Source organism: Paroedura picta, chromosome 1 (genome assembly GCF_049243985.1).
Source record: "Paroedura picta isolate Pp20150507F chromosome 1, Ppicta_v3.0, whole genome shotgun sequence".
Classification (NCBI taxonomy): Eukaryota; Metazoa; Chordata; class Lepidosauria; order Squamata; family Gekkonidae; genus Paroedura; species Paroedura picta.
The window spans coordinates 786,683-798,726 of record NC_135369.1 but is presented as its reverse complement, the minus strand read 5'-3'; the positions used below and the strand labels follow the sequence as shown (position 1 = coordinate 798,726).

Sequence of the window (12,044 nt, the reverse complement as noted above, 5' to 3'; positions counted from 1 at the left end):
CTACAGGTTACTAGGCACTGTAGATCATTCATCAGAAAGGTCAAAGCTGAGAGTGAGTTAAGATTGGCCAGGGAAGTCCATTGTAACAAGAAAAGATTTATCAGTTATGTGAGGAGCAAACGTAAAGTAAAGGAGGCAATAGGCCCACTCGGTACAGATGGACAAACTCTAAGGGAGGATGCAGAGAAAGCAGAAAGGCTCAGCACCTATTTTACATCTGTTTTTTTCCCACAGGTCAAAGCGTTTAGGCACATCTAGAGATGGCAGTAGCCAAGAGATAGAATCATAGAATCATAGAATCATAGAGTTGGAAGGGGCCATACAGGCCATCTAGTCCAACCCCCTGCTCAACGCAGGATTAGCCCTAAGCATCCTAAAGCATCCAAGAAAAGTGTGTATCCAACCTTTGCTTGAAGACTTCCAGTGAGGGGGCGCTCACCACCTCCTTAGGCAGCCTATTCCACTGCTGAACAACTCTGACTGAGAAAAACTTTTTCCTGATATCTAGCATATATCGTTGTACTTGAAGTTTAAACCCATTACTGCGTGTCCTTTCCTCTGCAGCCAGCAGAAACAGCATCCTGCCCTCCTCCAAGTGACAACCTTTCAAATACTTAAAGAGGGCTATCATGTCCCCTCTCAACCTCCTTTTCTCCAGGCTGAACATTCCCAAGTCCCTCACAACCTTTTACCGCTGCATCACACTGCCTGCTCATGTTTAGTTTACAATCCACAAGTACCCCAAGGTCTCGTTCACACACAGTGCTACCTAGAAGCGTATCCCCCATCCAGTAGGCATGCTTTTCATTTTTCTGACCCAGATGCAGAACTTTACACTTATCTTTATTAAATTGCATCTTGTTCTCATTTGCCCATTTTTCCATTGTGTTCAGATCTCGTTGAACTCTGTCTCTATCTTCCGGAGTATTTGCCAGTCCTCCCAATTTGGTGTCATCTGCAAACTTGATGAGTAGTCCCTCCACCCCCTCATCTAGATCATTAATAAATATGTTAAAAAGTACCGGGCTGAGCACCGAACCCTGAGGTACCCCACTACTCACCTCTCTCCAGTCTGATGAAACACCATTGACAACAACTCTTTGAGTGCGGTTCTCTAACCAATTCCCTATCCACCTAACGATCTGAAAATCCAGATTGCAGTCCTTCAACTTATCCATCAGAACATCATGGGTAGTGTCTGGGTGGCAGGTTGACATGCACAAAGAAGTTGTCGAGAGGCATTTAGCTGCACTGGATGAGTTTAAATCCCCTGGGCCGGATGAAATGCACCCGAGAGTGCTCAAAGAACTTTCCAGAGAACTTGCACAGCCCTTGTCCATCATCTTCGGGACCTCTTTAAGGACTGGAGATGTCCCGGAGGACTGGAAGAGAGCAAACGTTATTCCAATCTTCAAAAAAGGGAGGAAGGATGACCCGGGAAACTACAGACCAGTGAGTCTGTTGTGGGTAAGATAATGGAGCAGATTAATAATTGTCCTCCAGATGTTTGCAGATCGCTCCCTTTAATATCTGCAAACATCTGGAGGACAATTTGGTGATTCAAGGAAGTCAGTATGGATTTGTCCTGTCAGACCAACCTGGTTTCCTTTTTTTGACCAAGTGACAGGTTTGCTGGATTGTGGAAAGATGTATGAAGAAAGGTTGGGGGAGCTTGGTCTGTTTAGCCTGGAGAGGAGATCACTGAGAGGGGATCTGATAACCATCTTCAAGTATTTAAAAGGCTGCCATGTAGAGGATGGTGCAGAGTTGCTCTCTCTTGCCCCGGAGGGACGGACCAGAACCAATGAGATGAAATTAATTCAAAAGAAATTCCGTCTAAACATCAGGAAGAAGTTAGAGCAGTTTCTCAGTGGAACAGGGTTCCTCAAGGGGTAGTTGGTTCTCCATCTTTTGAAATTTTTAAAGAGATGCTGGATAGCCATCGGAGAGGCTGATTCTGTGAAGGTTCAAAGGGTGGCAGGTTATAGTGGATGAGCGATAGGGTTGTGAGTGTCCTGCACAGTTCATTGGGTTGGATTACATGATCCAGGAAGTCCCTTCCAACTCTATTATTCTACTAGCTTCAAAGCCCGTTCCTAAGAACGGGCCTTGAAAGGGTCCCCTCCTCTGGCCTCTGGCCAGGCAGCTTAAAGTGGGTTTGAGCTGCAGCTCGGAGCCAGATCAAGTGGGCTGGGTAGGAGTCCAGGAGTCCCTCATTAGCAGGCCCTGCTTAGCAGGCCAAGAATCCCTAGTTAGCAAGCCCTCCACCATGACCCTTTGCCCAGGGCCCTCTCCCTTATTTGCTGCTGGGTCCAGGCACTGAGGTGTCTGAGAGCAAAGAGGCTAGAGTCCAGGGATGGAGGGCGGGAGCTGCGGGGGCAGGACTAATCAGGGCAAATCTGGCTGCACCCTGATTGGCCGTATTCCAACTTGGACAGCCAGACACGTCCCACCCCCTAGGCTGTTTCACAAATATGTAGAGGAACAACAATGGATAAGGATGACTACGATTCTCAAGCAGGGAAGCATCAACCCAAGGATCATCTACTTTGGAGTAGAACATTTGGCTGCCACTATTCACAGACCTGGGGAGGAAATAGTATTCCATACTATATTGCATTTTAGTTGCATTAAAATCTACTTTTTAAAATAAGTTGTTCCAACTGAGAGATAAATTAAAGTACAGAGAACATTTGTCCTTTCTGAGAGCTTGTTGAGAGTGTAGGTTAGTATAAGTAGTGAGATTAAGAAACAATACTTTTCTTAATTTACAGTACAATCTACTATCAAATGAGTAGCCGTGTTGGTCTGAAGTAGACCAATAAAAAAAGAGTCCAGGGGCACCTTTAAGACCAACAAAGATTTATTCAAGGTGTGAGCTTTCGAATGCAAGCACTCTTCAAATCAATTACTCCAAATAAGAGATGTATTAAAACACAGAGGACATTAGATTTTCGCAATGGGCCATGTCCGCCCTACTAGCACTGGGAAAGCCTCCCTTGGGATACCCCAATGCCAATCTCTCCCCAAGGATCTTTCCCCTGCTGGCCTCACACACAGGGTCTTCATGGGCCACTGGACAAAGTTTACCCAAGGAGTCCACAAGACGATGACCCAAATTTAGAGGGCCAAATATAAATAAAAGAAATATTTGAATACACACACACACAGAGAGAGAGAGAGAGAGAGAGAGCAAAAGAAGAAGGGGACGACAGAGAATGTGGTGGCTGGATGGAGTCACTGAAGTGCGAGCTTAAATGGGCTCCGGGGAATGATAGAAGACAGGAAGGCCTGGAGGATCATTGTCCATGGGGTAGCAATGGGTTGGCCATGGCTTTGCAACTAACAACAACAACACATATAAATATTTAGTAAGTAAACCAATAAGTGTATTTCATACAATCATAGGATCATAGAGTTGGAAGGTACCTCCAGGGTCATCTAGTCCAACCGCCTGAACAATGCAGGAAATTCACAACTACCTTGCCCACCCACAGTGACCCCAATTCCATGCCGAGAGGATGCCCCCACTCAAAAAACAAAACAAAACTGGATCCTGCCTTGAGCAGGGAGCTGGACTAGATGGCCTGGATGGCCCCTTCCCACTCTAGGATTCTAGGATTCTCTGACCAAGAGAGCAAGTGGCTCCAATGTCCTCTAGAGCAGGGGTCATCAACCCCCGGTCCGCGGCCCGGTGGCGGGCCGCAAAGGCCATGGTACCGGGCCGCCGCCAGCCACGCCTGCCTTCCCCTGCTGGCAGCAAGAAGGAAGGGAAGAGGCAGGCGCAGCCGCCGGCATGGCGGTGACGCAAATGCGCATGCGTGCTGTTGCTATGCATGTGCGTTGGCGCCCCCTAGTGGCAAAAACACGCATGCGCTTCAATTGCGCGTGCGCATTTTCGCAGCACCTGGGCCGTCGGCTCTTCCCTCACTCTGGAGGCGGTCCCTGACCTGAGAAAGGTCGGGGACCGCTACTCTAGAGAAGGGGTTGGCTTCCAAATCATAGAATCATAGAATCATAGAGTTGGAAGGGGCCATACAGGCCATCTAGTCCAACCCCCTGCTCAAGAAGCCATCTCTGGACCCGCATGACCCTGCAAGCTACCGCCCAGTAGCGCATTTAGCATTCCTGGGTAAGGTGGTGGAAAGGGCTGTGGCGGACCAGCTCCTAGCATTCCTGGAAGATACTTCGGCGCTCGATCCATACCAGTCTGGCTTCTGCCCTGGTCATGGGGTGGAGACTGTGTTGGTCTCCTTGTTGGATGACCTCCGTCGCCAGCTTGACCGAGGTGGCTCTGCTGTGCTAGTTCTTTTAGATCTGTCGGCCGCGTTTGACGTGGTCGATCATGACCTGCTAGCGAGCTGCCTCACCAGTACGGGGATAAGGGGTACAGCGTTACGCTGGATACACTCCTTCCTCCAAAACCGGACACAGAGGGTAGCCGTAGGAGAGGAAGTATCGGGCCCTTACCGGCTCCCTTGTGGGGTCCCACAGGGCTCAGTGCTCTCTCCTACATTATTTAACATCTTTATGCGCCCTATGGCTCAACTGGTATGGAGTTATGGGCTGGGTTGCCACCAGTACGCTGATGACACCCAGCTCTTTCTCCTCATGGATGGCCACCCGGACTCCCCCCCAGATCCATTTGCCAGATGTTTGGAAGCCGTAGCTGGATGGCTCGAGCAGAGTCGCCTGAAACTCAACCCCTCCAAGACGGAGGTTCTGTGGTTGGGCCGTTGGGGGGCAGATCAGGAAGCGCGCTTACCCTTTCTGGCCGGGACGCAACTTAATATCACGTCTCAGGCCAGGAATTTAGGGGTGACCATTGATGCCTCACTAACACTCGAGGCACAGGTTAAACAGTTAGCTAGCCGGGCATTTTTCCATCTTCGCCAGGCTCGGCTACTAGCGCCCTATCTGTCCTCCGAACACCTGGCCACAGTGATCCACGCGATGGTCACCTCCAGACTAGATTTCTGTAACTCGCTCTACACTGGCCTGCCTCTGGGCTTGATCCGGAAACTGCAACTCGTCCAAAATGCGGCTGCTAGAGTCCTCACAGCTACACCGTGGAGGGCTCACATCCAGCCAGTTCTGAGGCAGCTGCACTGGTTACCGGTTGCCTTCCGGATCAGGTTCAAGGTTTTGGTTTTGACCTTCAAGGCCATCCGTGGTTTAGGCCCAGCATATATGAGGGACCGCCTTTCACCTTATATCCCCCGCAGGGCTTTACCTATTGGTCGTTCCCAGCCCCAAGGAAGCCCGTCTGGCCTCGACCATGGCCAGGGCCTTCTCGGTCCTGGCCCCAACCTGGTGGAATGAGCTCCCGGAAGAGCTGAGGGCCCTGCGGGAATTACCAGCATTCCGCAGGGCCTGTAAGACGGAGCTCTTCCGCCAGGCTTATAACTTAGGCCGGGTGGAAAGATCAGTCCCCCCCCACACAAACTGGCGGTAGAGAGTGTCACCCCTCTCCTGTAGTTGAGGATGCGGAGACCAAATGAGTAAGATTAAGCCATCGTTGTTGCCACTATTGTAAATTTATTGGATCTTATTGTTATTTTATGGTTTTAGGGGACGGGGTTATGTAAGCCTTCGGGGGGAGGCGGGGTATAAATACAATAATAATAATAGTAATAGTAATAGTAATAGTAATAATAATAATAATAATAATAATAATAATAATAATAATAATAATAATAATAATAATAATAATAATAATAATAATCAACGCAGGATCAGCCCTACGCATCCTAAAGCATCCAAGAAAAGTGTGTATCCAACCTTTGCTTGAAGACTGCCAGTGAGGGGGAGCTCACCACCTTCTTAGGCAGCCTATTCCATAATCAGCGCACACACACACACACACACACACACACACACAGTCATCAGGGGGAAGAACTGGATTTCTTTTGTATGATTCTTTGAGGAGGGAGGGGGACTGAACCCACCCTCCTCCCCATAGCTGTATCATTTGTGCCTGTCTTTCAGGCTCATAAATGACTGAGACATTCACCTGGGCTCATTTGCTGTAAACAGGAGGAGGCCCGTGAAAGGAATATACACTGCAAACATTGTGATCCTTATCGCACGTGTGTCCCCCTAGCCTTGCTTCCTGGGCTGGTCCTCTGCCCTCTGTCACTGGCACACTGGGCAGGGTGGCCCACGATCTAACAGGTGTGCATGGAGGGGGGGGGGCTTTTCTCACTCCTGCACAGCAACCTGCTGTGACTACTGCTGTGATCTTCTCTGTCTTTACTTTACACCTTGGAGCAGTCCAGGCATTCTGGGAAATCTACCAGGACCGCTTGCACTGACTGGAAGAACTGTTTGTTTATGTAGTAGACTTTTATTATACGGGCTCATGGCCAGAACTTCTGTGGTGGCTAAAACATGAGAAAGAATACAAAGGAAATGTTACAGCTTAGTCTGTGTTCAATGGCACCTTCAAGCCCAACTAAGGTGTACTCAAATGGGTATCCGTGTTGGCCTGAAGGAGCACAATAAAACCAGCGTGCTCAGACAGTGTTCTGGCACTTCAGAGGAGCCGGCTGCCTACTTGAGATTCTATGAGTGTAAGAGCCGCATCCCTGCCAGTATTGGAAGCAAAGTGGAGTTGACCTTGCTCAATATTTGGATGGGATACCACAGTTAGGAGGCAATGGCAAGCAATCCCTGAACATCTCTTGCCTTGTTAATAGGTCACCTGTGACTTGAAGGCACTTTACACCCACGTGACAGAAAAAGCTGGATGCTCCCAGCTCTGTCTGCTTCTCTGCTGGACTGGCTTGGGATGCACGCTTGGCTTCCTTGGCCCTGCCACGCGGGCTGGAGGGCTTGGTCTTTGCAGCCTGTCTGTTTGGCCCTCTGGGGAAACGGACTAGCTGGGGGTGGGAGACAGGAAGTTGGACTCAGTGGGTCTCTGGACAGCTGCAATGGAGGTCTTACGGCTTTCTTCTTAAATCTGTGGCTGTAAAGGTATGCTTGCTTCTGTCTATATAATATATTTTCCTGTCTTTCTCTAATTTCAATTTTTTCCTACATCTCAGGAAAAGCTGAGATATCTACGCTAAGGCAGCAAAGGACATGGTTGTTTGCAGTTTTTTGTCTCTCAGATGTTGTATGTAATTTCCTTTTTGCAAGTAGAAAAGTGTGCTTTTATAGACGAACCAAGTAATAAATAGTGCATTATATTTATTATTATTAGTTTATTGCATTTTATGCTGAATAAAAACTAAATAGGTTTAGGTTTAATATGTATTTATTGAATATATTTCAAAATCTGTACAAATTTCTTTGACTCCAAGGGGAAAAGAGACATAGAAAATGGTCTCTGTAAGGATTTAAATTTTCAAAAAAAATTTCATCTGTATTCTTGTCTCCAGTGGGGCCAAGCCCTATGAAGATAGGTTGAATGACTTGGGAATGTTCAGCCTGGAGAAAAGGAGGTTGAGAGGGGACATGATAGCCCTCTTTGAAAGGTTAGAATAGAATCATAGAATCATAGAATCATAGAGTTGGAAGGGGCCATACAGGCCATCTAGTCCAACCCCCTGCTCTACGCAGGATCAGCCCAAAACATCCTAAAGCATCCAAGAAAAGTGTGTAGCCAACCTTTGCTTGAAGACTGCCAGTGAGGGGGAGCTCACCACCTCCTTAGGCAGCCTATTCCACTGCTGAACTGACTGTGAAATTTTTTCCTCCGATATCTAGCCTATATCATTGTACTTGTAGTTTAAACTCATTAATGTCGTTCCTTTCCTCTGCAGCCAACGGGAACAGCATCCTGCCCTCCTCCAAGTGACAACCTTTCAAATACTTAAAGAGGGCTATCATGTCCCCTCTCAACCTCCTTTTCTCCAGGCTGAACATTCCCAAGTCCCACAACCTATCTTCATAGGGCTTGGTCCCTTGGCCCCAGATCATCCTCGTTGCTCTCCTCTGTACCCTTTCAATTTTATCTACATCCTTCTTAAAGTGAGGCCTCCAGAACTGCACACAGTACTCCTGGTGTGGTCTGACCAGGGCTGGATACAATGGGACTATGACATCTTGTGATTTTGATGTGATGCCCCTGTTGTTGTTGTTAGGTGCGAAGTCGTGTTCAACCCATCGCGACCCCATGAACAATGATCCTCCAGGCCTTCCTGTCCTCTACCATTCCCCAGAGTCCATTTAAGTTTGCACCTACTGCTTCAGTGACTCCATCCAGCCACCTCATTCTCTGTCACCCCCCTCTTCTTTTGCCCTCAATCACTCCCAGCATTAGGATCTTCTCCAGGGAGTCCTTCCTTCTCATGAGGTGGCCAAAGTATTTGAGTTTCATCTTCAGGATCTGGCCTTCTAAGGAACAGGCAGGGCTGATCTCCTCTAGGACTGACCAGTTTGTTCGCCTTGCAGTCCAAGGGACTTGCAAGAGTCTTCTCCAGCACCAGAGTTCAAAAGCCTCAATTCTTTGACCCTCGGCCTTCCTTATGGTCCAACTTTCGCAGCCATACATTGCAACTGGGAATACCATAGACTTGACTAAATGCACTTTTGTTGGCAGGGTGATGTCTCTGCTTTTTAGGATGCTGTCTAGATTTGCCATAGCTTTCCTCCCCAGGAGCAAGCGCCTTTTAGTTTCTTTGCTGCAGTCCCCATGTGCAGTGATCTTGGAGCCCAGGAAAATAGAATCTGTCACTACCTCCATTTCTTCCCCATCTATTTGCCAGGAATTGAGAGGTCCAGGTGCCATGATCTTTGTTTTCTTGATGTTGAGTTTCAAGCCAACTTTTGCACTCTCCTCCTTTACCCGCATCAACATGCTCTTTAGTTCCTCTTCACTTTCTGCCATTAGAGTGGTATCATCTGCATATCTGAGGTTGTTGATTTTTCTCTCTGCAATCTTGATCCCAATTTGTGACTCATCTAACCCCGCCTTTATCATGATGTGCTCCGCATACAAGTTAAATAGGCAAGGCGACAGTATACAGCCTTGCCGAACTCCTTTCTCAATTTTGAACCAATCAGTGATTCCATGTTCAGTTCTCATTGTTGCTTCTTGACCTGCATATAGATTTCTCAAGAGACAAATAAGATGCTCTGGAATTCTCATCTCTTTAAGAATTTGCCATAATTTCTTGTGCTCCACACAATCAAAGACTTTAGCATAGTAAATGAAGCAGAAGTAGATGTTCTTCTGGTACTTCCTAGCTTTCTCCATGGTCCAGCGTATGTTGGGAAATTTGAATCACTGTCAGTCTTCAAGCAAAGGTTGGATACACACTTTTCTTGGATGCTTTAGGATGCTTAGGGCTAACCCTGCGTTGAGCCTGTATGGCCCCTTCCAACTCTATGATTCTATGATTCTATGATTCTATGAATCATAGAAACATAGAATCAGAGTTGGAAGAGGGCTATCATGTCCCCTCTCAACCTCCTTTTCTCCCTCTTTAAGTATTTGAAAGGTTGTCCCTTGGAGGAGGGCAGGATGCTGTTTCTGCTGGCTGCAGAGGAGAGGACACGCAGTAATGGGTTTAAACTTCAAGTACAACGATATAGGCTAGATATCAGGAAAAAGTTTTTCACAGTCAGAGTAGTTCAGCAGTGGAATAGGCTGCCTAAGGAGGTGGTGAGCTCTCCCTCACTGGCAGTCTTCAAGCAAAGGTTGGATACACACTTTACTTGGATGGTTTAGGATGCTTAGGGCTAATCCTGCGTTGAGCAGGGGGTTGGACTAGATGGCCTGTATGGCCCCTTCCAACTCTATGATTCTATGATTCTATGAATCATAGAAACATAGAATCAGAGTTGGAAGAGGGCTATCATGACCCCTCTCAACTTCCTTTTCTCCCTCTTTAAGTATTTGAAAGGTTGTCATTTGGAGGAGGGCAGGATGCTGTTCCCATTGGCTGCAGAGGAAAGGACACGCAGTAATGGCTTTAAACTACAACGATATAGGCTAGATATCAAGAAATTTTTTTTACAGTCAGAGTAGTTTAGCAGTGGAATAGGCTGCCTAAGGAGGTGGTGAGCTCCCCCTCACTGGCAGTCTTCAAGCAAAGGTTTGATACACACTTTTCTTGGATACTTTAGGATGCTTAGGGCTGATCCTTTGTTGAGCAGGGGGTTGGACTAGATGGCCTGTATGGCCCCTTCCAACTCTATGATTCTATGATTCAATTTATCCATCAGAACATCATGCGGAACCTTATCAAAAGCTTTACTAAAATCCAAGTAAACAACATCAACTAAATTTCCCCGATCCAGCAAACCTGTTACTTGGTCAAAAAAGGAAACCAGGTTGGTCTGACAGGACCTGTTGGAGACAAATCCATCCTGACTTCCTTGGATCACCAAATTGTCCTCCAGATGTTGGCAGATTGCTCCCTTTAATATCTGCTCCATTATCTTCCTCACAACAGAGGTTGTCACTTGGAGGAGGGCAGGATGCTGTTTCCGTTGGCTGCAGAGGAAAGGACACGCAGTAATGGGTTTAAACTACAAGTACAACGATACAGGCTAGATATCGGGGGGGGGGGATTTCATAGTCAGAGTGCCCTGGAACTTGCAGGCATCATGTTGAGGACCCGTCATCTAGCCTGTTTCCCCCTTAATGAAACTTTGTCTGTGCTTGTTCTGAAAAGCTCAAGTGGGGCAGAGCCTTCCTAGGCTCCTGCAGTCAAGAGCCTGGAAGGTCAGGTCACTGTGCTTGAAGGTCTGCTAGGTCTCCGGCGGGAGGCAAGGTCAGTGGGGCGGGTCCTGCTTCTTATGCCCCCAAGTCAGTGCTTGCTCGTCTCTAGGTGTGTGTGTGCTTCATCTTGACCGGAGCACGGAGGGGCCCAAGAGCTGTGGGTGCTGGGAGGAATCGGTTCCATGGAGGCCAGCCCCCTCACCCTTGCCCCCCTCTTCTTCAGTGTGCCCCTGCCAAGGAGGCGTTGCCTGCACCAGCTTGGGCGAGTGCTGCCACCCGGAGTGTCTGGGGAGCTGCAGCCGCCCCCGAGACAACCAGGCCTGTGTGACCTGCCGCCACTTCTACTTCAACGGCCTCTGCCTGCGCTCCTGCCCAGAGCGCACCTACCAGTATGGGCAGTGGCGCTGTGTCACGGCCGAGGACTGTGCCAGCCTGCGCAAGGTGTCAGAGAACCCCCGGGAATCTTCGCAGTTCGTCCTCCACCAGGAGCAGTGCCTCTCGGAGTGTCCCTCTGGCTACCAGCGGAAGGAGAGCAGGTGGGAGTCTGCCCTGCCAGGTGCGGTAGGGGGGTGGAGGTGTGTGGGTTTTTTTGGAAGAGCATGTTTGTCTGGGTCTTGGGAAACACAAGCCCCAGCCTCTCACATGTGCATTGCCTTCTCCCCAGTTTGTGCATTTGCACCTCTGTTGTGGTCGCTTGTCAGGTAAATTTGTCACCCAGCCAAGAGGAAGAGTCAGGCAGCTCCCCAACCCCTTGTGAGCGTGTGAAGTTGCATCTCTGTCTCCTTCCCCAAATGAGCTACGCTGGGATGTGGGCAGCCCTAAGGGCCTGGGAAACACCTGGAGATTTGGGAGGCGGAGGCTTAGGGGCTGGGACTTGGAGCACAATGCCACAGACTCCACCTTTCAAAGCAGCCATTTACTCCAGGGGAACTGGCCTCCATTGCCTGGCAGTTGTTTGGAAGAACGGGAGATCTCCAGCCACCCTCTGGAGGTTGGCAACCCTAGGCAGCCCTTAGGCTAGCAGCAGTGGAGTTACTCTCCCCCCCCTTTGGTGCCTTTCCAAGGGCAGCCTCAGGGATATACCCCTAGGGGTGGGTGGTGGCGGTGGCTAGGAGTTGGTCTTAGACCCTGCAGGTTGAGCCTGAATCTTTCAAGAAGGTTTTAATTCTCTTTCTAGTTGAGGATAGAAGTTGAGGCACAGCAGGCTAGAGTGACTCCACAATAGCTGCTGTAGGGATTTTTTTGGGGGGGGGGCTTAAGAAAAGCCTGACTGGGTGAAAAAGGAGTGGCACAACTGATTACCGATGCCATCTGATGAACCACCTCAGACTCGCCCCCTCCTTAGCTGGGGCAGATCTCCTCCTCTTCCTCT

The 12,044-nt window shown here is 48.7% G+C and overlaps 1 protein-coding gene across 2 annotated transcripts in view; it reads left to right on the top strand.

Annotated features, from left to right (window-relative positions):
* The window catches only part of INSRR (insulin receptor related receptor), a 66,149-nt gene that overhangs the window by 13,762 nt on the left and 40,343 nt on the right, over nucleotides 1–12,044 (top strand). For both annotated transcript variants that reach the window (XM_077318608.1, XM_077318526.1), the window contains exon 3: nucleotides 10,896–11,208. In XM_077318608.1, coding sequence (XP_077174723.1) covers nucleotides 10,896–11,208 — 313 coding nt within the window. The remainder of the gene's footprint in view (nucleotides 1–10,895; nucleotides 11,209–12,044) is intronic.